Source organism: Dermacentor albipictus, chromosome 2 (assembly GCF_038994185.2).
Source record: "Dermacentor albipictus isolate Rhodes 1998 colony chromosome 2, USDA_Dalb.pri_finalv2, whole genome shotgun sequence".
Taxonomy (NCBI): Eukaryota; Metazoa; Arthropoda; class Arachnida; order Ixodida; family Ixodidae; genus Dermacentor; species Dermacentor albipictus.
Genome location: NC_091822.1, coordinates 40,598,287 through 40,625,836, shown reverse-complemented (window position 1 = coordinate 40,625,836; position 27,550 = coordinate 40,598,287). Strand labels below are relative to the sequence as shown.

General features: G+C 45.5%; 1 protein-coding gene across 4 annotated transcripts in view; it reads left to right on the top strand.

Annotated features, from left to right (window-relative positions):
* LOC139055916 (ribosomal protein S6 kinase beta-1-like) overlaps positions 1-27,550 on the top strand; it is a 129,045-nt gene that overhangs the window by 83,155 nt on the left and 18,340 nt on the right. For 2 of the 4 annotated variants that reach the window (XM_070533562.1, XM_070533559.1), the window contains 3 exons: positions 5,441-5,548; positions 8,444-8,550; positions 14,620-20,910. In XM_070533562.1, coding sequence (XP_070389663.1) covers positions 5,441-5,548; positions 8,444-8,550; positions 14,620-14,923 — 519 coding nt within the window. In that variant the 3' untranslated portion in view covers positions 14,924-20,910. Of the gene's footprint in view, positions 1-5,440; positions 5,549-8,443; positions 8,551-14,619; positions 20,911-23,589; positions 25,942-27,550 lie in introns of those variants that run through there. The other 2 variants (XM_070533560.1, XM_070533561.1) reach the window with 2 other exon arrangements.

The following is a 27,550-nucleotide window of genomic DNA, read 5'->3' as shown; positions in this document are numbered from 1 at the left end:
TTTGGTTGATCGCAACTGATGCTACGGCGTCATGCATAGTTTGGACAGCAGGTGGCCTTGACGCTAAGCTACATACATCGGTGACCGCAGTAGCGCTGTGCAAGAAGGCGATGGCTGTGTTCTTTGCGACGTGCTGAAATTCACTTCCGAAGTTCGTCAGCAATACATCAGCACACCCATCGCGTAGTTGAACAATTCCTCGTGCTACGCAAATGCCTTTTTTCAACAGTAGCTCGACGTTGGCCTCCGCTATACCTTCCGAATCGTCGAATGCTTCGTTTCTTACGCGAACCAGCACGGTTATGTCATCGTCGGTAATCCGCAAGGCAACGTGTTCTAGCTCCTCCGACTCTCGCATGTCTATAGCCTGCTTCGTAGAAAATGACACGCTAGAATTCTGCAGGTTGATTATGGCACCATTTGTTAGGAGAAAGTCCATTCCGAGTATTACATCCTTCGAACATTCTGGCAGCACGACAAAATCAGCGACGTAAGAAAAACCCCGAATTCCGATTCTCGCTGTACATCTACCCAGGGGCGTAATGAGGTGCCCACCAGCCGTACGTATCTGGGGTCCACTCCATGGCATCAAAACTTTTTTCAATTCCTTGGTGAGTGCATATCTTACGACGGAATAATCGGCACCTGTGTCAACTAATGCACTCAATTCCTGACCGTCTATTGTAATGCGCAAGTCTGAAGAAATTCTCTGTTCACTTATCTTATTCATCCGCTTCTGTTTGTCGCGGCTGCTCGGTAAACTTGACGGAGGATCTTGGCTTTTTCGAACGTCAGCGGCCTCGCCTCCACAGGTTGCTCGCTTCAGTTTTCCGGACGTGGGCTCAGTGAACGACGCCTTGGTGATATCGAGGATGGCCGTGGACTTGGTGATCGGTAGCGTGCAGACGTTGATGATCGGGGCTGGTGTTGGTATCTAGCAGCCGGATCTTGTTGTCGGGTCAAGTAGTCCTGAATTTCAGTGGGTCTTTCGCCATTACGGGGGCAAGGCGCATTTATCGTAAAGCCGCGAAGACCTGCTCTGCGATATGGGCACATTCTGTATAGGTGTCCGGCTTCCCCGCAGTGGAAACAGTGTGGTGTCCGGTCGGGTGCACGCCACACGTCACTTTTTCGTGGCCTCAGCTTTGCTAGAAGGGGTCCACTGCGCAGAGTCGGCTGGCGGCTGCTGGGAGTCGCGAATGGAGAACAATGCCCGGTCGGTTAGCATAACACATCAGCGTACGTTGGCACGCGACGTACGGGTGGTGGTTGGTCATGATGAACAGGCGGTTCCTCACGTCCTGGCTGCAGAATGGCGTGGCGAACTTCATCTCGAATGACGGCGGCGAGAGTTGAGACTGTAGGCGCTGCTTCCGGTATCTGCAGCTTTCGAAGCTCCTCCTTTACGATTGATCTCACCAGTTCTCTTAGTGCTTCGGTGTTACTGCCTGGGCCTGCTGACAGGATATCGGCCAGTGCGCTGGTGACATCACAATTGTAGTGATGGGAACGCTGCTGTAACGCCTTCTCTATGGTCGTCGCTTCGGTGCGAAACTCAGCAACAGTGTGTGGTGGGTTGCGGGCGAGTCCTGCAAACAGCTCCTGCTTAACGCCACGCATCAGATGGCGTAATTTCTTCTCTTCGGTCATGTTTGGATCCGCGCGCGTGAAGAGACGGGACATATCTTCGATATACATGCCGACACTTTCGTTAGTGCGCTGGTTTCTGGCTTGCAGAGCGTGCTCTGCCTTTTCTCGCCGATGGGTGCTGGCATACGTGGCAAGCAGCTGTCGCCGAAATTCTTCCCACGAAGATAGTGTCGCTTCATGATTGACGTACCACGTCCTCGCTGACTCTTCTAACGCGAAGTACACGTTGCAAAGCTTCCGTGTCTCGTCCCAGCCGTTGAAATCTGCCACTCGCTCGAACTGCTCTAACCAGTCTTCCACATCTTCGAACGTATCGCCGTGGAAGGACTCGGGCGTGCGTGGTGGGTACACGATGAGCTGGGATGATGCCACTGGGCTGGTCATGGTTGCACCGTCGTTGGTAACTGTTGCCCGCACTGCTGCAGCAACAGGAAGCGGTCCGAACTCGGGTGGGTCTCCTCGGATGCGGCGGCTTGTGCGCTGGTGTACTGGAGTCAGTTCCCTGGGTTCCAATCGCTGAGGGTCGGGGCTCCGTTCTCTTACGAACTGGGGACTTCCAATCATACCCCGCACCTCCACCAGAAATGTAGCACTCTTCAATGAAGCACACTAAACACACTGGTTTATTGTGGGCGAACTTGTGCCCGGAAACTCAAAATTAAGCATTCACACACTTTTTAAGAGAAGAGTTAACAGCAGCCTGTTCCACAGTCAACCGCGTCTCTCCGCCGAACGCACTTCTCACGCGCCCCGAAGGCCAAGAGCCACGCTGTAGCTTCTCATTGGACGGCAGACTCGGGTGCTGCCGTGAGCGCGTGCACGGGAGACACGCGCTGTATCGCCACGCGCGAGGCGTTGCTGGCGCTCTTCTAATGGCGATGCGACGAGTAATGGGCTTTAGCGATGAGACGCTTGCAAAGGTGCCTCACGAGAGTGCTCGTACCTGGCATGTGGAGAGCTCTCTGCGGCAATATAAGTATCTTGGCATGCACCTTACTCTACCCTATAATGGTCTGAGCACGTTATGTGTGTCTCTACCAATGCATCCAAATCATTAGGTTTTTTGCGCTGGAATTTGCGCAGTGTTCTATCTGCCTTGTGTAAAATGGCCTACTTAACGTTCGTGCAACCCCAGCTTGAGTACGCGTCTCCCATTTGGTCTCCACACCAGCATCACCTAATTGAAGTGCCAGAAATCATTCAGAATAGGGCAAGTCGTTTCATTACTCATAATTACAGCGCCCCGTGTAGCATTACACAAGTCAAAGCCGAACTACCGTTGCAGTCATTGAGTACTCCCCGTGATATTGCATTGCTGTCATTATTCCATAAATTCATTCACTCTGACGGATTAACCCTACCATGTTTGAAACACCACGTCTTCACATCACGCAGATTGCACAATAATTTCAGCTATGTCCCCATTTATGGAGCGGCACAAACATTTAACTTTTCACCACTGCCTCGCGCTATCCATCTCTGGAACAGCCTTCCAGATAGCATTGCTTTGCTCGGAAATCAGGATGCCTTTTGCAGTAATTTGGTCAAACATTTTTCTCCACACTGTGTGTAGGGTTGAGCTAGTGCACGGGTACTTATCAATCCCATTAAGTTTATGTTTTCAATGTATTGCCACACGTTATGCCATATGTTTTTCTTTCTTTCTTTTTTTTTTGTTATGCCGTGTATAACGTCTCAACGCAAAGTACCTTGCTGCTTTTATGCAATACTTCTTGCTGTTCTTGCTGTTTTTATGCAATGCTTATCTTTTCATTCCTTTTTCTTTTTTTATCTTTGTTTTTGACATCTTTCTGTACGTATGTAAATTTCATCGTTTTGTGTCAATGTTTATCTTTTTATGTTTATGCATCGATATCTTTTTGCCGATTGTATCTTGTGATAAACTGTACCATATGCCCCCCCTCCCGCTATGCCTCTTCGTAGGCCTGTGAGGTCTTTCTAAATAAATAAATAAATAAATAAATATGCGATGTATTGCGGTTAAGCATACTAAAAGTGGGAAGGGGCCACTGTCACTAGACACAGGGTGTATTTCACATGCGCCTGCCGTCTCTTGCCACAGTACGAGCACCAATATGCCAGATGAGGTACTGGCTGGCCTTTAGAGCTATTCCAGGACTGCTGTGACCCTTGGGGTCAGTAAAATGCACACGTTCATATTGATACATGCATATTGCGTGTTTCTTGTGGACGACGAAAATGGCGAATGCCCTCTGTGGCTCTCCAGCTGTCGGCTGAACTGGCCAGTGCTGCAGTTGTCTTTTGTAAATATATGTTGTAAATGGTCTCCAGTTCTTAATCCTTCGTTCGCATAACATTTTGGTGGAGGTGCTGGGAATATAGTTTGCATAACAACATTCTCGGACTACCCAATTTTTCAAAATTTTTCACAGCCCTCTAGGCAGTTGGAGAAATCAGACGTTGACTTCAGTTAAAAATGCTCATCTCCAAGGTCACTCGTACCCTATGGCTCTACTGAACGAGATAAAGCAATCATATAGCTCTCATTTAAAAAAAGTTGTGTTAGTCGGTTTTCTTTCTAGATGTCGATTTGATTTTCCTGTGTGACAGGAAGCTAACAATCTGTCACACTATGTTTTCAGAAAACTCTCATGTTAATTACTGTCATTTGATCCGGGGCACATTAAAAATTAATCTTGGCAGACTACTGGTATTGCAAAAAAAAAAAGCTGTCGGGCATATTGCTGGTAGTATTAGTTATAGATTACACACTAGAGCTTCTTTGTTCATTATAATACTATCTGCATTACCACTACTTTTGAATATTGGAGACTCTATTATATTAGATTTTCACCACCTGCATTGACTGAATTTCTGAAATCTTGCTGTCATAACCTTAAGATAAAGTTCATACTAGATGCACTGAAAAGTGGACTGTTCCTTGAACCAGAACAAACTAAGGTAACCAAACTTTGCAATTCCTGATGCGAATGATCCTAAATACATACAAAACAAATTAATGTATTTTATTTACCATCACACTTAAAGTACCTGCCATAGTTGCTTAGTGGCTCCGGTGTAGGGCTGCTAAACGCAAGGTCGCGGTGTTGAATTCCAGCCACGGTGCCGCACTATGATTGCGGCAAAATGTGAAAACACCCGTGGTGCTTTGATTTAGGTGCACGTTAAAGAACCCCAGGTGGCCCAGATTTCCGGAGTCCCCCATTACGGTGTGCCTCATGGTCAGATAATGGTTTTGGCATGTGAAACCCCATAATTTTTTTGCACTTAAGGAATTTAAGCGACATTTTATAATGTGCAGTATATAATTGTTTAGAAGAAACTTCTAAAATATTTCATTTATTAAAACTTGTATTTGCAAACTTCCAATTTTGTGATACTGCTTTCAGAGGTTGAAGCATTTTAGTGCTGTATATATGAATGTTTATTCTTTCGATTGCTATTTGTTTTAATGTAATCTTGTACGTATGTGATCACTTTGATTGCTGACTGTGTTTTTGTTTCTCTGCCATGTATTACTTACGTTGGACCTCAAGCGCACTCAAGCTACACTTTTGTAAATTTTAGTCTGTGGTCCTTTCCCCGTATGGGAAAAATAAAGGCAATTTTCATTTTCAAAAATGACAGCAGATTCTAGCACTGAATCGGCGCTGTGTGTGCAATGCGGTGGCACACTAGTTAAAACTTTATATAGCTGGTGCCCATCAATACAATTCTTAACATCACATTAAACTGTTCTCGAGCGCTTTGTTGTGACACTGCTGGTTGCTTTTTTGTTTGTGCCCAGCTGAATGACGAGGACGTGTCACAGTTTGACACCAAGTTCACCAAGCAGACGCCCATCGACAGTCCGGACGATGGAATGCTTTCGGACAGTGTCAACCAGGTGTTTGTGGTGAGTGCTGGAATGTGGCTGGAGTGACCCAGGCTTTTATATTTTTTTTGGTCTTCTGGCTGTGTTTTTTTTTTTTTTTCCTTCATTGTATGTGTGCTGTGTGCATGTGCTACGAGGCGTTCACTGTCACAACAGGACTGTTTGTTGGCTAAGTTGGTGTTTGCTGAAGGGGACATTTTTTGCCACACATTAAGGCGCACACCAAAGGAAAAAACATAGATGACGGCACAGGCGACACTTCCTACTGATTTGTTTTGGGTGCTGACCCACGAGTAAACCTTAGGATATGCATATCCTAAAACTGCATACCGACCACTGCATATCCTAAAACTTAGGATATGCAGTGGTCAAACAATCTGGTCTCCAATTGGTAAAGCATGACTGACGTATCACTAATACTGCTTGAGTCTTTCTTTTTTCTATAGTAAGCTTCCATTAGCTCACATTCTGTCGGATTCTTACTTCTACCGAGAATCTTAATCTCTTGGAAACACATGCAAGCCTTGCAGTGCACTGGCAAATGTGCCACGCCATCTTTCATTAGATTTAGGTCATGTTCCTTGGCTTGATCATTTATACAGTGCCCGGTCTTGCCAATGTAGGACTTGCTGCAGAAAGAAAAATATCATAGACCACCCCCGTGGCACATTTTTCGTAAGTCGTACAATGTTTCTTGCCGCAGCCTTGGCAGCCTGACTCCTCACAAGCGTGCTCAAGCAGAGTTGAATCAGCTTAACGGGGGCAGAAAAGGCAGTGGGTTCCTCATACTGACCTGCCACCTTTTTGAGGTTGTGGGTGACCTTATGAACATAAGGAATCACTGCAGGTCTTACAGTTCTAATACTTTCTTCCTCTCTTGTGGCACTTGTGCTTTTTACCTTTCCTAAAAGGGTTTCGGTGACTGAAGTCGCTGGATCTGATTATTTAAAGATGCCTGCTTCGTGTGTGTACATGATTTCCTGTGGGCAGACTTCAGGCAGAGCATAGCAGTTCCACGCTTGACAATTTTAGAATGACGAGTTGTACATCAGCAACCATTTCTTGGCACGTGGAAAATATAGCCAACGGGCACATGTCCCTATCACCATGAGGCAGCAGCTAAGACGCAGCAATCAAATAAACTCGTGATAGCCAAGCAGATCTTGAGTTTTCTTTTTATTCCTAGGTGGTCACCCAAATTAAATCATCGGAAGTGCCGCTCATGCTGTTGTTAGTGTTTCTTCCTTTTTAGGGTGTCTTAATTTGTGGCAAAATGTATGTCCTTCACTGTCACAGTCCATGTAAGAACAAGTGCTTATATTTGTAGAGTGTTCTCAGTGGGCTACCATGGCTGCTGGTTTGTGTGTGTGTGCGTGCATGTGTGTGTGCGTGCACAAACCGTTATTGGCAGTGACATGTTTGTTTCTCGGAACATGAAGTGTTAGAAAGAGGAGTGCAGAAAACATGAACACAGTATAGAATCTCAATGATACAAATCACTAAGGAAGGCTAAAAATATTCATATCACCCAAAATTCGTATCACCCAAAAACCCCCTCAAAATTTTTAAATTAAGCAACTTTTACTTGTATTGCCATTGAATTCTCAATTGCAATATAATGACCAACTTGTTCAAAATTTTATATTCTTTATATACTATATTTTCCGCAATCCTAAGACCTTCCTTTATCTCGTGGGAAATCTTACAAAATAATACACGACAGAATTTGAGAAAATTGCGTTTCTTTACTTTGTTGTCTTTGAAACCAGTAAGAAAACTGCCGATTGCACAGCTTTCTGTTGAGAGAGAGCTGCCGTCTTAGTATTCAGTTCAGTTTTATTACCTTAAAGGCCCCTTTCTGGAGGGCATTACATAAGGGGTGGGTTTTTTATTTTTATAATGAACTAGCAAGGAAGATTACAAATTACGGGCAGCAATCTGTTTTATACCACATTGCTCCTTTATTAAACACCCTGATTAATAATGAACTAAACCAGGATACTATGTCCGCTCGTTCCATTTTCATTCATTTCTTATTCATTGCACTAAGTTGTGATGAATAAAAGAAGTCGCAGTTTCACCTGAGAGGCAGAGCATCGATTGCGATAGCAAATTAGCGGACAGCTATATGAAGTAAGGATAGCAATTTTATCGGCCATATAAACTTGTAAACATTCGCTAACTAACTAAATTAACAAGCGGGGTGTTGCGCGCGCACATGCAAACGTGAACATTTCTCACTTTATGACCATACAAACTCGCTATGAAAGCGCTAGAGCGAAGAGGTGCGGTAACAGGAGCGAGCGAATGGACCTTTGTGCTGCCTCTCCCTTGTGTGATGAGAACACAGTGCGGCGCATGGACACGTAGACTCTGTCCCCCATCACAGATCGCTTTCAAGATAGGGCCCACGTGGCCGTGCCGCACGCAGCAACCGCCAAAGTAGGAAGCCTCTCCTTCCGTTTGCGCCAGTCCCGCAGGCAAGTTTCGGGCCATGGGCCGTGAAATTGGGCCATGATGCGGCCCAATTTCCACCCGCCTCCGTACGCATGATCACTTTCCTATTAAGTGGGGACACAGGTCTGTGTCCCAACCTTTCATCAACACCCAAATCATACATAACTGGCCATAAAGCATGGTAAAGTTCTGTGGAACCTCGATACATGGCTGATGCCACACTTCCTTGCAGCACCCCAGAGAAATCTCCAGAGAAAGCTTTTTTCTTTTGTTTGTGTGTGTGTGTGTGTGTGTGTGTGTGTGTGTGTGTGTGTGTGTGTGTGTGTGTGTGTGTGTGCGTGCGTGCGTGCGTGTGTGCACGCCGTGGCCTCTTTGCAAATCAAGCAGCGAAGACTGACCAGCTGAAACATGAAATATAGCATGTTGTTTCTATCATGTGCTTGGCCCTGTACTGTGCAGGGTTTCACGTACGTGGCCCCCTCCGTGCTAGAGGAGCTGCACCGGCCCATGGTGATCAAGGCACGCTCACCACGCAAGCTCACCAACAGTCCTCGGACACCTTTCAGGTGAAGAAATCGCACAAATGCTCCAGAGTAGTGTGTGAAACGGTCTATAGTACTATCAGTAGTTTAGTCATTATCTAACTAATGATAATACAATAACCATCAATAGTGCACAATTGATAATGTAAAATCACACGGCTTACGACATATATCGCAGTGTTTACGATTGCACCACACATCAACACTTCAACATAAACTAGGTGACATTTTCCTGTTCCCAATTGCATGAACCAAGTGTTACTGATTGTCAGTTATTGTAAACTTTCTGGTAATATCACTAGCTAAGAATTGCAAAGCAATTAATCTCGTTGTCAACAGTGAATTGTCACGATAGTATTGAGAGTACCGTAGACTTTTGTTAATCAACTCCAGTTAATTCAATTTTTCAGTCAATTCAATTCTGATCGAAGGTCGCGGCCAGCCCTCATACATTTCTGTGGGACCAAAGTGAGACAGTATTGCCCTCAAGCATGTCTTAAGGATTACAATAAAACAAATGGGATAAGAACCTGTCCAGCCGTTATCATGCTATGCTTTCTGCAAGCAAGGTGGCAGACATAAAACACAATTTTGAGAAAATGGGCCACAGAGTTTTGGGAGCAGTTGACTCGCGCGAAGTTATACCAGGACTATAATACTCGGCGTCTTTTGTTAGTGAGCGAACTTCCGGGCCTTCATTTCTTATCTGGCAGGATTTAGGCATCTCTAATTTACTACAGGTGCTTTTATGCAGCCCTACGGAGGGCAAGGGCAGCAGGCTGTATGTCAACAGGACAGACTGGACAGTTGCAGCATTTTTTTGCAGACACGGAACTTGTGGCCAGGCAGCCTAGATAGTGCGTTATTGGCTTGGCGAAGCTTTGCAGTCATCTCTGGCAACTACACTTACATCAGGGCCTTAATTTTCTTATGCCAAAAATCCGTGCTTGCGCCACAAGAACTGATGCTACACTCGTGGTCCTGCCACACCAACGTTCGTTCCACGCGAGCTATGCCGCAGGCACCGTTTCACGTTTGCTTTTATGAGAGTGCACTGTCTCTGCTGGTGTTGACATTAGATGCATGTGGTATCAACGTAGGATTTAGAATGTGCAGGCGAACACAAACCCACGTGTGTGCAGAGAGGCACGGAAACAGGCATCAGCACATCGCATACGGTTTCCAAAGTAAAACTACACCTGCGCATAGGCTCGACTACTAAGGGCAGTGGTTTGCTTTGCTGGCACATTATTATGGATGTGGTATGGGACTGCGTGACGTGCTGAAAACTTGTTCGGTCGGTTTGGCGTGATCTTATTATCGGCCTGTCGGAACCTTGGGATGAACGCCTCCTCTTATCTCCATAATAAGCAGAGAAGGCTTGCGCTTTGATCTCTGTAGGCGAGCCTGGCCTCGTGTGTGTGTTTTTTGTTTTTTGTTGTTTTTTGTTGTTTTTTTATCGAGTGTCAATTCAACATTTGCAATCACCGTGCGATCTGCAGTGATCAGCAAATAAACGGTGGATCAACAATTTTTTCAAAGCAGGCCTAGTACACGAGCACTCGCTGGCATCGTCGGTGCACATTGCCACAGCAACACACAGTCGTAAGGCACCTATCAGCGTGCTCGCACGCTGAGCCAATAGAAGGGCCACGCACATCAGGAACTTCAACAGATTGGCCCCTGACATTTGATGTTTGCACTCTTCGTGTACGGTTATCGCAGGCGAGGAGAGTGGGAACGGAAAAGTGGAACTTCGAGCTTTCGAAGTTACCAAGATGGCGGCTCTCGTCGTTGGAAATGATGAAAGACAAATACATGAACTTCGGTGTTGTTGCACGATTTTGAGCTTCTTTCTCACCTTCTGCACTGTCAAAATAAAAATTTTTTTCGGCCACTTAGAGCACTTTTCCAGCTAAATCGTTTCGATACAACTTAGATTAGGCATTGGAAGAATGGTTTCCCAAAATTGTGCAGAGACTATCCAAGCTGTCATCGCTTTCCATCACTTGCTTCGGCCATCGCACAGGCTACCTTCACTCGCCATCACGGTGCTGACCACGGTGTAAGAACAGGTGATCCAACGACGTGGGGGCCACTAGGGAGAAACGCGTCTCATTAATGGGGGTGTCTCACGTCTGCACCGCAGCACAGCAGCACATGTAAGGTGGCTGGAAAGGTGGGAAATTCGAAAGGCTAAAATGTTATAGCTGCACATAAAACGCGTTGAAAGAAATAAAAACGAATTTATTTAGTGTGTCTTTCATTTGTTATAATCATTGAAGTTCCGCAGGTGCCTTAACAGACGATAATGTCTCCACCATTGCAGTCGTGTCGCTTGTTCTAGCAAACAGTGTTTGACAAAGCCTGGGAGCAGTCACGGAAAAGTGGTGCAGGCAGACGATAAATTCTCTCTCTCTCTCTCTCTTTTTGAAATGTTTGCTTTACCATTGAGCAATCAGTCATCCTTGTTCTCGGTGGAAGCGTAATAATGCAAATAATGGAAAGGGCGAATAAGCAGAATCTCCAGAGAGGGAAGAAGAGAGATTTATCGTTTGAGTAGCGATGTTGCCTGGCAGAGAGGGATCGAATCGGACTATGGGCAAAAAGTGTTTCATTACAAACTTCAAGAACGGATATGACTCGTGCAAAGACAAAGTATCGATATTCAGTGTCCCTAAAGAGAAGAGTCGACTGCAAGCATGGCGGGATGCCATACAGCGTGAGGACTGAGTCCTGCAACCAGACAACTAGGTGTGCGAGAAGCACCTTGACCTAGTATGTGTGACAAAAACATGAACGGTAGTGCACAATGGAGTTGTTTTAGCCAGCATGACCCGAAGAGCTTCTCTAGCTAGAGATGCTGTGCCGAGTAATTTTCCTGCTTCTTCACACTTCACTTTCAAAGAACGGTGTTCCGTGACAACTGACGCTTGCGCAGCACTTCCAAAAGAAGAGCAATAGGCAGAAAACACGAAGAAGAAGAAACAGCAAGCGAAATATAGTAAAAATGTGAGTTACTGGAGTTAGCAAGTGATGTGCCAATAGAAGGCAGCCAGAACCAGTTTAGCACTGCCAACACAAGAATGACGAAGAATGCCACAGGGATATGCGTATCCTACACCAATGAATTTCCTTTCTCTTGGTTTGCAAGTTGATTCCATATTGGTTTTCTGTTGCCTCGCAAATTTTGAATGAAAAAACGAAACAAAACCGATGAGCGTCTTCTATCATGAACATTATATTACGGAGCATGCACACACTGATTCCATTGAACGCTATAAATGCAGGAAAGGCACGACATGGTCCCCAAGCAACAAGCAGTCTTCATATTGGTGCTTTATGAACTCTACTATTCATGGAGCCCGTATGTGAAAAGCGCAATATTTAGTTTTCGTTTGAGTCTACACAACAATGATGGTACAGCTCACTGGAGTTCGCGAAAGCTCTTCCATGCACGCAGGAGAACATCGTACGCAGTACTCCCCAACACACTGCCTTCGCATGAGAAATGAAAATGGGGATGCAGGATATAGTGACGTCAGATAGTAGCAACTCGTCATCTAAACAGAACTTGCAAATTGAATTGTCAGCTGCTCCAACAAAAATGTGGACTGTGAGAACTGCGTTGAGCAAAATATATGTTTTTGATTTAAAAATGCAGCACGCGTTGCAGCATTGTCAAATAAGCTTTCACGAAATTAAGATAGTAACCTCAACATGAGAACGTTAACACTTACACGCACTCTGAAAAATGCAGACTGAAACATGCGCTCTCAGGGCTTGTCAGCCTCCGGCGCCAGCCACCTGGTCGCGTGCACCACCTGGCAGCTCCCCAACATTAGTGAGACACGCTGCCATCATACCACCTGTTCTTTTTACACCGTGGTGATGACATTGTATAAGTGTGCTGCCCCGGCAGAGGCTCTAATATTCCGGGTGTTTCAGCACCGACGGTCTTCGATTATTGAAAAAAGGAAGTTCAAGATGAAATGAATTAGTTTTTACCAGTCACGCTTCAGAGCAGCCATGGACACCGGAATGTGTACGATAATAGCCAGTGTGATTGCTAATGAACAAATTTTCACTTTTTAGTGTATGTTCTTATGTAAGGACAACATCCCTGAAACTAAACATTCGTGCCTGCTCAGCACACGCTGCGCTCTCTCCATGTGCTGTATTTGCCCTAATCTAGCGCACTTCTTTTTTTCAGATTCAAAAATTGCCTGCACGTTACAATAGAGTACAAGGCCAAAACTGAGTGCGCTGTGTTAGCGGCAGCCAGTGTACCATCAGGGCCGTCAGGCACTGCGCCATCGCCATCACAAGATGCGCCAAAGTACCCCAAATTTCAAGATGGCCCACTCCCATATTTCAGTTGACTCAACCCTACTATAAGCTTCCCCAAGCCATTTTGCTCTGAACACCGATCTCACCCGTGCACACGGAACGCACAGGCTCTGCACACGGCACACTTCGCCTTTGGATCACACCGAAGCATTTCGTAGCAGACGACATTCAATTTCCGCGTGATTGACATATGCATGATTTCATCATATCGTATTTACTCGCATAATGAGCACACATTTTTTCCCAACTGAAAAATATGCACAAAGTTGGGATGCGTTCCTTATGCGGGGTAAAATTTCGAGATATTTTTTTATTTTCCGCGGCCACCACCAAAGAAGTCAGTGCCACCCGAAATGCGAACCATATAGCAAATGTGCAGACAGCTACATGAAGTAAAGATAGTAGTTTCATCGGCGGTATAAACTTGCAAACATTCACTTCAGCACAAATTAGGCGACGAGAATGCAGCATGCACAAAGGTATGAGCCACCATCAACTCAACCGTCGACGCAGATCACTTTGAAAATAGGGCACCCCGTGGCCACGCAATGCGCAGTTGATGCCGGAGTAAGATGCCCCTCTCTCCACATCCCATCCCCCCTTCTCCCGGTGCCACACGCGCGACTGAGGACGTTGTGTTTCTTCTCAGCTTTCCTCCCTTGTACGCAGGATATTGAGTCACAATCTGCAATGCCCCTTGGGCGCGTTTGTACAATATGCCATTGCTGCCATAGTACAACACTGCCGCCTCTTCTTCCCCTTCCTCCCGGGGCCGTTTGCACAACAAAAGACGGCGCGAGAGATTGAGCCGCGATCGTCTGCTTCCCTTGCACGGTTTCACTCACACCTACATCATGCAGTGCGCAGCAATGACGACGGCAAAAATGTGCCTGGAGCGTCCATATATCTGCTATCGCAATAAAAGTCGGAGAAACGGTGCAAGTCGGCGTCCAACGCAGCATACGACACAATTGCACCCGCCGGACACCATATCAGATGCCGAATCGTGCCATGTGTCCCCTACTTCACGGCAGCAAGTTCGAGGTGCAATCATTATGCGAAAAAAGAAAAAAAAACATACTTTTTGATTAGAAAAGTGGGAGCTGCATCATTACGTGAGTGCGTTCATTATGCAAGTAAATACGGTAATATGCGAGTATGTCCCAAGGCGATGGCGTCACCCAAGTGGCGACCAATCGCTGCTCGCAAAGGGACATATTCGAAAACTGAAGCGTTAGAGATTCATTTGTGAAGGACTTCATTTGTGAAGGTTGCTTCATTTGCTAAGGTTAATTTTGTGCACGTCTCCGAGCTAGAGCGGTACGCTCAATCGATATCTTTTGGAGATTGTCTTTATGTGGTCATCGTATTGAGGATAGACACAGACCAAAAAGGGGGTAGAGTACCTAAAAAATAAAATGTTGTTGCATTTAACAAAAGTGATCAACAGCATTCATGTAGCATGCACTCTGGAGGCACCATGCACCCTTCTGCTGTGTTTCTCGATTCAGCTGTTGCGCCGCATTCATTACATTTATCATCATCAAACTCGGCAGTGCATGGGGTTGTTATCTGTGGATGGCCCTGTCATAGACTCCTTGTGAAATATTTTGGATGTTGAGAAATTGTTTGGAGCAGCCGAATGTTTGCTTTAGGTGGGATGGTTACATCAGGGCTTGACTGTATGTACTGCAAGGTGCCTCTCACTGCTCTGCTTCCAACCTCGACTGTACTTTCCTGCAGTCCAGTGTCAAAGCGTCTCCAGCCGCACTTTGGCTTCAGCCCCTCGCCGCTGGTGACTGGTAGCAGCGGAGTCAGTGGCCGACCAAACGGCGGAGTGGTACCTTCCTCGCCAGACGAGCAGATGGACACAACGAGCGGACCTGCCCTGGCCCCCGTGGTGGTCAGTGCACCTCCTCCGCGGTCACCGGCCATCCCGACACGGAGCAAGGTGCCGCCTCCGCCTCGACCCAAGGCACGTGATGACCATGCTGTTCCTTCCCTGCCGCGTCGTCTGCTTGGATATCTGGGTGGACCTTTCCGCTGAGGGAGCACCGGTCGAGGGGAACACTGTAGCAGCCCAATACCTGTGTCACAATGGCACCCTGTCGGTGATAAGTGAATTCATAATGTAACTAGAAATGCAGTTAAAAGGCAATGATGAAGATTAGTTACAGAACACTGGAGCTGACTCCGCACTAGCGTTGCATTACTCGTCTGTATAGGGCATGCAGAATGACAAGGCATGAAAAGAAGAAAGGCATACGGAGTTCTTTGTCCCTTCACCTTTCTTCTACAGCGAGAATGTCTGTGCACGCTTTCCATAGATAATGAATTACCACCTTGCCCAAGCCTCCACCATAGCTAGTTGCACTACTCGCCTCTGTCCTTGCCTTTGCTGCACTCTTGGTTACGCCATGGCTCCAAACCACGTTGTGCAGTTTTCTCTAAGTCACTGAACATCAGGCTTGACGGCCATCAGAGATTATTGCAATGCTCAGTAATTGCCCTGCTTCTCTCAGCTATGGTTATTCAGTGTTCTGCTCCTGTCCACAAGGCTGTTGGCAAAATGATGTCTGGGCTGGGGAAAGAAGCAGAAAAAATTGGCTGGAAGACACTGCCTTCTCTGGAGCTTGCTGCCTAATTCTGAGTTACATTCCTTGTTATTGAAATCGATGCTGCTTATTTGGATGCAGCATTATAAGTCCTTGATTGATATTCTCAAAGGGCACTGAAAGGTGTGGTCACCAGCCCTGCAGCTGGTGATCGAGAGTTAATTAGCACCTCTACCTGCACGCTTCAAATAGCAGATAGCATTTGTTGTAGTAAGTAAGACTGCATTGTTTATCAGAAGTTGGCTAATCATAGGTTCGTGTGCAGTGCATTCATACATCAGCCGCAATGTTTGTGAACGAATAAGTGTATTGCAAGTTATCTTGCAGGTAATCAGTAGTTGATTACACAATGCTTTTTTTAATTGAGAATTTCTCTTTATACTCAAACTTCCATACCATGAAGGTCATACTTGCAGTGAGAAAGTTTGTTAAATTGGGTTTATGATTAATTGAGGTTTCCTTGTTTCAGCAGTAAAAATGACTTTGCAGATTTCTGGAAACCTCATGGTAGATGGCATCTCGTCAGTAAGCAGTTATATAATAATCAAGAGAACCTCGCAAGAAACTTAGTCAATGATTACAGGATAAAAAGCACTAGTGGGCATGGTAGGACTCGGGAGCTGCACGTGGATCGCATCTACTGCTGCGGGTCGCTTTCACATGGCACCCTGAATGGATGGACTCGATGCTTATCACTGTGGTGGATCACTGCTAGCCTACAGATGACACCTAGACAGTGTGCTTTTTTTTATTATTTTGGTCGCTGCTGAGCCACTTGTAAGCTCTCCTCTGGTTGGCGAATGCCAAGAGCATTGTGCCCTGTGCACTCGCCATATCTAAGTGATGCGTTATGTCCCTAGCTGGACTGTGAATGCTTTTTTTGCCACCCCGGACGTGACAGTGATGACAGAAATGACATAAATGATGAATTTACTGTCAGGCAGTGTATTTGCTTTCTCTCGCTTGTCACAAAGGTTTTGGGTATGAGCATGCAATGTACAGTATTTGTCAAGAGTATTTGTCAAAAAAATTGCCTTCGACCGTCTGGACTAGTACAATCTGTACAGAGAGTTCCTTCAAAATACCACGAGCTCCAGCACCTGCAATGAAAGGAACCTCACGCATGCCATTCAGGTGTCTGGATTGTCAGGAGCGTAGCGGGCAGCGATCCTCTACACAGCCAAACAGCATGCCTGCCAAATATAGTGAAGGTGTGGAGTAGCCAACATATTCTTGCAAAAGGATTTACTGTCGCGCTCATAATGAGTTGTAGCACCCGGGGTGGTTTTTTAGTGGCTACGGTGTTGGGCTGCTAAGCATGAGGTCACAGGATCGAATCCCAGCCACGGCGGCCACATTTCGATGAAGGCGAAATGCAAAAACACCCGTGTACTTAGATTTAGGTGCACGTTAAAGAACACCAGGTGGTGAAAATTATTCCCGAGTCCCCCCCTACGGCATGCCTCACAATCAGAAAGTGGTTTTGGAACATAAAACCCCATAATTTAATTTTAGCTACGAGTTGTAGCGTGGGAGCTTGTGGCCCCAAGGCAAAAGGCATTTTCTTGGCAAAACAAGGCATTTCTTGGCCCCAAGGCATTTTTCTTGGCAAAACAAAAAGTGAGGGATGTATACCATATTGCAATTTGTATGGTACATGATGTATCCATGGACTTTGTTAAATGAAAACGGTGGAAGGAAATCGGCATGCTAAACACTGTAAAAAGTTCAGTGGAACTCCAATTGTACAACTGTCATGGGACCACGAAAAACCGTCGTATAATCGAAAAACTTTGAATGCAGGCACTGACACTCAGTCTTGTCCATAACGGGTACAGATCGCCTGAATAAGCCCACGGCACAAACCTGAGCTGCTCCAAGGAAGGTAGATTAAATAATAAAAAAATGGCAACCAAGCATAATTGGAGGAGGTGCAAGCGCACCTTTATTCTGACCTCTAAAAAAAAAATCTGTTTTATTTTTCTGAATTTTTCCCCAACCGTGACGCATCAGCTTCCTCTTCAAGGTCACCAACATTGTTGCATGCACAAACAAACCACCAAATGTTGTCAGCGCTCCGCAGCACTTCTGCATAATTGTAACGAACAGACAATTCGGAAACAAATCCTCTTCACTTATGGTCGTCGTCTGAGGTGCAGACTTTGGGCACCTCAGACGATCACCTTGGGTGATCCTTTCGGAGATGGTTTTACTTTCGCCAAATTTCATGCGACTCGGCACCGAAAGCGTCCCCGACAAGTGTTTTCAGTGCTGTGCCAAGCTCGTTATCAGTACCAAGAGTGGCCGTATACTTTGACGGGTTCGGAGCTTCGGGCTAAGTCTCGCGGAAGCAAATCTATCTCTGTTAGTGAACGCACGAGTACACGACACCTTTGAGCTCTTTTGAGATTAATTACTTCTTTAGAGGCCACACAACCATTTGATTCAAGAACGGTACCAGGTCACTACGAGGTCCACAGAGCCCTTCCTACTGGCCTTGCATTTAAAGAGGGCCTCCCGCTGGTCCTGCCATCTGCGAATCATTGACGTCAAGCCGCTGAGCCATGGTGGAATTTCCCTCTTTCTTGGCCATCAAAATTGCTCGTCTCTCAAAGCAGGCATCATATTGAATGCGCTAAGTTGGCATAACGTCACAAGTAAGTGGACTCGGAGTGCAAAAGACTGCAGAGTACTGCACCACCATAACCGTAACACAAGTACAGCAAAAATGGCACCAATTCCAACCGAAATAAGTTTTGACTTCACTCGACTCGTGTATGCATTAGATCGATACGTAAAGGTACAGATTGCCAACATAATGCTAAACACTGTGGAATTTAGAATATTCCTTTTAAAATTGTGAATTTTACCATTATTCTAATGTACCTAACGCCAGGGGAACCCATTATCAGCCGGCTTCAGAGTGCTCACATGCCCGCTTTCATCTGCTTGGGGGGGGGTGACTCTCTCTCTCTCTCTCTCTTTTTTTGAGACAATATCGGAGAGGCGTTGTACGAGGTAGGGTCAGCGTAAAATTGCGTCGTGTACTGTGGACTCTCTTTAAATAGAACCTCAAGGGACCAGGGAAATTACTTCTGTTCATCAGGAGTTCCATTTACTGAGAGTCAAAGCAAGCTGAATAATACGATTGCCTGAATACAAAACCAACCAACCACGAGGATGGTGTTCTATTTAAGAGGCAGTTAATTTAAGCGATTTCCGTTTATTGAGATTCCATTGCAACCTAGGTTTTTGATACATATTTCTTTGGAGGTTTTGCCCGGACCAAACTAATTTGTCGCAAAATGCAGGTCGTCGCATGACCGGGGGCGTATAATCGAGGTTCCACTGTACATGGTATTTAATAGAACAGAAGATAGAAAATGATAAAAGAAAGTATAATGTATTGTGGATCTCATTAAACCAAGGATTACAGTATTGAGTTTCAACTGTGTATCATTTTCTTTTAGTCCGAGGAATGTTTCTAAATTACAACTGTATACACTCAAGCCTCATTATAGCGAAGTTGACGGGGAAGCTGAAAATACTTTGTTATACCCATTACTTTGTTATGCCTACTGTTGTTACTTACTGCAATATATATATTAGCAATGTTATGCACAACTTTAAACATGCAAAGAATACTACGACTCCCTGGCATGCCGAACTTCTACACAGCACGTGTGCAGTGAAAATTTAATAAAACAGCAAAAGACTCTCCAGCATGCACAACACGAGAGCTTTTAACACCTGACATGACAGCCATCACGATGGCACCCTTATGTTCCAGTGCGATGGTCTTTTGCTCCCACTTCTCACCTGGCTCGCTCATACCATTGTCATGAAACCCGTCGTAGTATACAGCCGACAGAGCTTGGCACAGAATCAGAAATGCAGATGTATACATGGACGCACTCGCCTCTTGAAAACAAAACTGTCTGATCCATCGCTTTCTAGCAGCCCCTCGGCTCCACATAGCTTGGCTTAACTTGGCTTAGCTTGGCCAGCTCGTGCTGGTTTTACGCAATCTCGGAGGTCCCGCCTAGCTGCGTCGGCACGGAGCGGTGCTCCGCAGTTAGAGAAAGAACTGGAGGCACTAGTTTTCAGCACATCGCATGCAAGCATCGTTATCAATATGCGGTGCAGCATAGTTAGGCATGGCCTGCTAGATTGCAAACATGGAGGGTGCGCCTAGCGTCGCCGTAGTGAAAGATAGATGCAATAAGATAAGAAAGAAGTGCTGAAGCAAGAAAGACCATAACATTTGAGCAACTGTTCTGCTGGGTTCCCAACGAATGCAGAACTCAGCAGAAAGTCATGCTTGATGCACAACGGCCAGCGTTGTTGCCTTTGGAGACAAACCTACTTCATTATATGCATTGGCAGAACAATTTTACTTCGTTAAAACAAGGTTTAAAATATGGTGATCTGTATAGAGATTTCATGGGAATTGCATTTACTTTGTTATATCCTGCCTCGTTATAATGAGGGTCCAGTCTAATTCAGGTGCACATGGCACCACTCTGTTTATTTTACTGGGGCAGCTCATTCTCATTTAGCGTCGAAATGGAGAGTGCAGTTCGACTAGACTCATTCTGCTGATGGTCGCTGAACAATTGTTGAAACAGCCTACACAACAGCTGTGCACCCTAACTTTATTCAGTATTCTTTTGACAGTAAAGTTACGGGAGCAGTGGAAGTACCGACGTGACAGGAATAGTTTTATGTGCCATATTTATTCGAATCTGGGTCGATAGTTTTTCTTTTCCGAATAAACATATGCCAAACTCTAGGGTCGGCTTAGATACGAGGATTTTAAAAAACGCGCAAGTTTGTAATTGAAAATGCTAAATATGCCGCATAGCTACCGCCATCTAAAGAAGTTAGTATCACAGCCGCTATTAGTCACACCAGTAGCCAACTGAAGTACACGAGCGACGCCGCTATTTTGATTTCTGTCGTATCGGTGTGTGGCGGGGCCCATAGCATGGCTGGCATGGCGTTATCGTAATGGCACCAAACAGGTGATGCCACTATTATGCCGTTCTCAAACGAAAAGTTGTGCTAGCCGCAGAGGCATCGGCAAAGGTTCAAGCCGAGCAGGACTTCAGCATCGATGAGAAAAACATCCGTTGTTGGAGGGGGCAACAAGGGACGTTTTTTTCGCGTGCCGCAACGAGGAGATGACAGCGATAACGGAAATGAGCGCGTGATGACAGAGAGGAGCTGTTCACTGAAGTCACACCGCATTTCAATGCGTGCAAGCCACGCCTTACTGTCGCTGTCTATGCATGCATGGGCATGTGGATGTGAGCCTGCACGTGTCTGCAAGCATGCGTGTGGTTAGGCTAGCAGCGATGATGACATAAAGTGAAACCGGCATGCTCGTATTAAATAAATGCTGTTTTAATTTTGTGAACGCTTCCTCGCTTTTTTGTTCGGTCTACGTTTGAGGTAAGCTTTTTATTTTTTCTGGCTTTGGACATCTGGGTGTTGGCTTAGAATCGAGACCGGCCTAGATTCGAGTAAGTACAGTATGTTGCCTTTGCACAGTTGGGCACGGCTTTGTGTTCTGCCTGCGTTATGGCAACTATGCCTAAGGACTTTGTTATTTGGGCTGTCGCTCACAGCTGCTGCTACATTGTACAGCCAGCGTGCAACAGGCGTGGCAGATGCCTCAGGCACTTCGTGCACTTGAAGTGGCACTGGTTGCGCAATGCATTCAGTGGCTGAGATGTGCGGAAACTGAGGCAACTCACGGTTTAAGTAGCAACAAGTGGCACCAGTGCCAGGTTGAAGTACGTGTGAATACACTAAATGGACCCTTGAAACATCTGGCACCCCTTACCTGGTGGTACATACCTCTGTGCTACTACCGGCCTCCCTGTTCGATGCAGATGTTGCGATGTGCTTGTGCCAGTAGTTACCCCATAGATTTTAAGCGAGGGCTTGACGACCGGTGGGTGTGGGCCCTCACTTTTCTGGACACAGATCCTTCTCCAGTCTGTTCCCACTGAGTCTTACATGGTCACACCCTGCGATCTATCAAAATATGTCATTAGAAAGATCTCATGACTGATGTTTCTTCTGAGATTTTATCCCATTTTACATATCACCTTTTATGCCAGTTGAACCATCTCTGACATCGATGCATGTAGAACATATCTTCACCGTTTTTTTTTTTTTTTTTTAATGGCTACATTTTTCTTCTGCTTATAATAGTCATGCCCATTCTCAGATTTGCACACCCTTCTGGAATGCTGCACAGAACATGCAACGAGAATGAGCAGATCAGTGTATCCTGTTGCATTTGGTGGTGCTTGAGTAATTCACCAGCTGGAGTTAAGCCACTAGGGTAAGAGTAGGGAATACTTGGCCAGTATATTTGCGGGTGAACAAGTGCTTCCACCTGATGTGAGCTCTGGTTAGAAAAGGTGCTACGAAAGGAAGATTGAGTCGAGGCCTTGGCCGTCTCCTTTCTTTGTGGTTCCTTTTGTATACTTTCTGCTGCATATGGCTATTCGTCCTTAGTGACATCGACAAACTAGACGTAAAACAAAGAAGAAAAGCAAGCTATCAACTGCAAGGTAGTACAAGCTTTATTATGAGCCTACTGCGAGTTGGCTGTGACACTTGTACATGTAATTTCAGACCCATTGTGCCACGACGTTAAAGGCCAACTTGCTCACTAAAATTGGGTAGATCATGAGCAGTCTTTACTTTCCTGCTATGCCACTTCTAACAACTTCTTCCTCTTGCATTATTGCAAGAGGCACCATGAACATCACTCCGTGCAGTTCATTGGGCAATGCTATGACTTGCAGTTTCCACAGATGCCTTTAAAAGCCATTTAACCTTACAGCCACTTTTTGTAATGGAGCTCTTTTCATTTTGAGGCTAACAGGGTGGCCCCACACCCCCGCATGCTCTCCCAATGGATGCAGTGTCAAGACTGACCACGGGCGCCTGTGCAGCAGTGGACAATTATCCATGCGCACAGCACGTACGGCAAAATCTCATTAATACTAAAATACCTGATGTATCATTTCTACTTCAAAATACTGATTGAGCTGTGAGAAACTTAACACAGTACACATAGCAGCGTTTTCAGTGCAAACATATTTATAACTCAATTAACATTCCATTGTTTTCTTGGTGCGAGTTTACTCTGCCCAGAAATAAAGGTCAACAAGTTCTTTTGTCATTGGTGTGTTATGATATTTGGATTTGTTGGGTTAAAATATATAAAATTAGAGAAGACATTCTGCAAGTGCCTACCTGGTAGGGAAGGCATGGCACAGTGGATTTCCACTTATTTCACTCTGGTTAATTCAACCTCCACCTAATGCGATCTCGTCTAAAGGCCCGAGCCGTTGTTGGGCATTATGGGCTCAACCTTCCATTATTCCAGTTTCAATAGTGATTGCATGCCATTAGATTCCACTGTTGAAATACTCGTTAGCAGGACCACAATGCACCAATTCTGAAGGCTTCTAGTATGTGCATATGCCGAACCAGTTGGATTCACACAGGCAGTATTGTGCAGGCGCACTTTGCAATGGCAGGTTAAACCCTTCAACTCAAGAGCTTGTTTCTTAAAATAGAGCAACTGTAATGAGGTTACTGTGCATTATTGTGCTCTTCTTTCCTTCATTGCACCGAGTTGTGCTTTGGGTTCGTCGCAAACCTGCGCCTGCTCCACACGTTTTGCCTGTGCATGCTCCCTTGGGCATGCGGAGCTAACGTCACCTATTCCGAGTAGTACCATTTGTTGAAATTGCAGTACACTAAAGGCAACACCAAATAGTAGAACAAATATTTTCACCTTAATTTTTTTTAAAAGCAGAGAGAAATTACACAGAGGTGCATTTGCATGTTGACACTTTCTAGGACCATCCACGAAATGAACACTGTATCATGATGCTTATGAACATAAAACGAAGTAGCTGCCCTACATAATAGTGGTGGCATCTCAGGGTCATGGGAGGCAAAATGATTGATTTCGCGTGAAATGCACGGAAATGTCGATGATGGGCAAAGGCATCAGTTAGGAGGGGCTCGTATGCATCTCAGACCACTGTCATTTATCTTCTTGCAGGTGTATTTTCCCAGGGCCAAGCGATAGATGGATGTCCTTGAGGCGGCAAATATGGTCAGGGTTTGCACAATACACATGCTGCACTCGTTGATCAAAACGGAGTTGCATGCAACCGTGTTCAAGTTGCAGTTCAGCTGTGGTCGTTTCGGCACGACCTTCAACCAGCCGAAGTGTGAAGCCTTGTCCGGGGCTGCAGTGATAAAAATTCGAGGCCCTCTCGACTGAAGCTGCAGAGGTCAAGCAGGGGATCAAAGCAGGACTCTGTTTGCAGGCTCGAGGAGACAATGTCGCACTTCCAGGGTATTTCATCATTTAAAAGAAGAGTAGGGACATGCCTGGAACACGGCCCTGCAGCAGGCTAGTTAGGTAAATGTCTTGGAACGCTAACATTGCAAGCGAGTGGCAGAATGAGTGGATTCACCAGTGCCTGTCTTGTGATGACTCTGCATTGTGTGTTGTCTTTCAAATGGTTATGCACCGTTTTGTATGTAGCAAGCAACGCTGCAAAGATGCGCAAGTAGTGCGGCCATAGTCTCACTTTGCACATTCTACAATACACTATACACTACACTATACGCTATATACCGTATTTATTCGCATAATGATCGCACTCGCGTAATGATCCCACCCCTGAATTTCATCGTCAAAATTCGATTATTTTATTTCCCATGTAATGATCGCACCCCGAACTTACCGCAGCGATATGTCGTGTGCCAAGTCTAGCTAATAATGATCACGCTTACCATCTGTTGAATGCTACGCGAACGAGTCTTCCAGACAAGCCAGGCAGTCTGCACGCACCAAACATTCTTACGCAGATGCCCCATTTCATTCCTTTCGTCACTTTCCATGACAAAAAAAAAAGCTACAACCAAACTTTCCTTTATTATGTGTAGGCTTCTTATAATGGTTGTGGTCAACAACAAAAAAGGCACCTTTCGATTCTTGTCTGCACTCGTGGGCACGCAGCAAATTGCGAGCAGCAACGATAGTAGCCACGTTTACACTGATACATTAGAAGTGTACCCTATTCATACACCGACGCTTGTAACACAGCTAAGATATTCGCCCACCCTTAGCGGAAACGTGCCTTATTAGAATAGCAGTGAAGACAAATGCCGCAGCTTCTGCAGCATGCCCGCCATGTGTTTCTATGTCACTGGCAGCTAAGCGCACCCATCTGTTTCTGTCCCCTCAAAGTGGACATGGCTAGGTTATTGTCGCAAACTTGCCGATATTAACGATATTATTCATTACTGATACGGAAGAAACTGTTTCAATGCATGTAATGTACTCACGAGAAGAAGAAAAATCGCATTCGGCGCATTTGGCATGCTCCGCCGGCCGCCATCTTTGTTGGCCTGTTGTCATCCTGCAGCAAATGCGAAAATTTAACCAGTGTAATGATCGCACCCCTGAATTTGCGTCAATTTTTTTACAAAAAAGTCCGATCATTATGCGAATAAATACGGTACACTCTACACTATACAGTCCATACATTACAACTACAACTTATGGATGTCAGGTTACATCACATTGCATATTGATTGCACACCTTTGCACTTCCACTGAGGTGGCTTTCTGTGGCCACCTTGGTGGAGGTACGTTGAGATCTGCAATGTCTTCCATGCAATACTTATGCTATGTTTTGGTGATGCCAAGCATTTTATGGACAACCATCTGGTCAGGTAAAAGCATGAATGAATGACTGGCTCACTGAGTAAATCGGAGCAAAAAACTTGTTGACGATCTTGAGTTGTGTGGGGAGCTAGCATGGAGCTGTTCCATTGAAGTCGTTATGTACGGAACCCTTGCGAACCAAATCTTCGTATGGAACCTGAAATGTCAACAATTTCTTTGTGTTGACTTTGTCATTGAGCTTATCCTTCGATTGTACATTATATTTTGGGACATAAAAGTATGAGACATGGTTACATCTTATGACATAACGTATAGCTAGCTATACGACTAATTGAAGCACAAGGGAGTCTACGGAGATGATATGTGACGCAGTATTTTTGGGTTGAAAATGTGAGCATTGAGACTGTAGGCTCCGTAGCTTTGCCTGCTGTATATGAAATGGAGTTAGTGTTTGAAGAGAGATATGCCTAGTCCTCGTAGAGAAGGTTGCTTGCTTGCCCATGGACCAAGACGTGCCTTCCTGCGTCGCCACTCTTTCGATGTGGCTTCACAGAACTGCAGCTTGCATAGTGGTGTCACAAACGAAAGGATTGTGTTTGAAGACAGGTTTCAAATGACCATGATGCAGTTAGCATGCAAATATGTCCTTTGCCAAATGAAGAAAACTTGTGTATGATTGGCAGGCTGTAAATAAAAGTTTGTTTCTGATTAGTTTGTCTGTTACTGAGCAGTCTTATTTCATTGAGATAAGCTCAACCATGCAGGACTCTCCTTACTGACTGTTCTGCAGCACACTATGCATTTCATTCCTTTCCACACATCATTGTGCCTAGAGGCAAAATCCAGTTTTACGCTGCAGTTTGTATTGGTCAAAAGTGAAATATATAACGAAACATGAACTGGATGTGCCTGCCAACAAACCCAACTTGAAATTCCAGTTAGTTGCATCACTTATCCTATGTCTTATTGCCATTACATTAGTAGTTTCTGTTGCTTTTCCTCCGTGCTGTCAGTTTGGGTGTGGCACGGAAGATACCGGCCACATTCATTATTACCAGCTACCGACTCACAGCAGCCGCTGGCATTGCACAGCTGAGTCACTGCTGCACCTTGGTGCTTCTCGTACAGTAAACTAGAATAGAAGGGGCAGTTTGCCAACCAAAGTGTTCCGCGTATCATTGCGCGTGTCATGTGAAGTGGCCCTCCCAGCAGTGGCGTTGTCGCCAACTGTTGAACACGTCTAGTAAACCATAGCTCTAACCATAACCAGTCTGGAGCGCACATCTTGTTAGATGTCAGATGCGTGTTCCAGACCCGCGTCCAAACAGACTGTTCCAGTGCGTGATGCGCTGCACCACGATTCACCTTCAAACAGCGACAGCACCGCCGGTATTGGCGGGACAAAATATATCAAGCAGATAGGCACGGTTGTGCCACTGAGAAAAGTTTCTGGTGCACTCTACATCTGGTGCCAGGCCATTTGCAGTGCAGTTGGTTGCCTTTAGCCATGTTATGCTCTGTACACCAGCTCCTGTTTCACCACTGTGGCTAATCAGCATTATGCTCGTTCTGTGCATGGCAGCGGGGTCTATCCACCTGCACAACAAATGCTAGTGGTTCCTCCCTCCGTCGCGGAATGGTGTGCATGTCCACCCGTAGTGGTCTGTAACTTCGGATATCGCAAGAGGGATGAAAGATGAACTATACAGGCCAAGCACTATATTCAGCCAGTTTACTGCAAGGCGTGCACCGTTTACGTAGGTGCCGGCCCTTTGGAAAAAAACAAGAAAGGGAAGGAAAGAACCTAGCAGAAGTGTAAGAAACAAGAAATTGCCAGAAATTATGCCCACGTGTGTAATTACAAATCACATACGTTGTGTATCAGCAGAATGCATGGACTCTAGAAGCTGTAGCTCCTTGCTTGTCAGTGAAATGGACGGCGTGCTAGCCGCTGCAAGGTCATCCTTCTTCACCCGCAGTGAGTGTGGTATGGCTGCACAAGCTTTCTTCGCCTTTTTCTCCTCACTTTGCTCGCTGCTATCTTGCAAGGTGAGCCGCTCTTGGAGATGCAGTTGAACATGTTCATTACCACCTCGCTAGTTCCAAGAAAGTTATCATTATATCAGTAGTTTGTTATATATGAACTTGCCCTTAAAAACCCTCAAAAATTAACTGCACTGAAGCTGGCATCAGCAGTTACAATTTGGCGGCACATTGGTCCATGAACCAGATTTTCAGTGTCAGTTTTGTTCCCAGTGTGTTGCCACGCCTACCTGCAAACTTCCATTAAAAACGACCATCTAAAGAACGAAATGCAGTG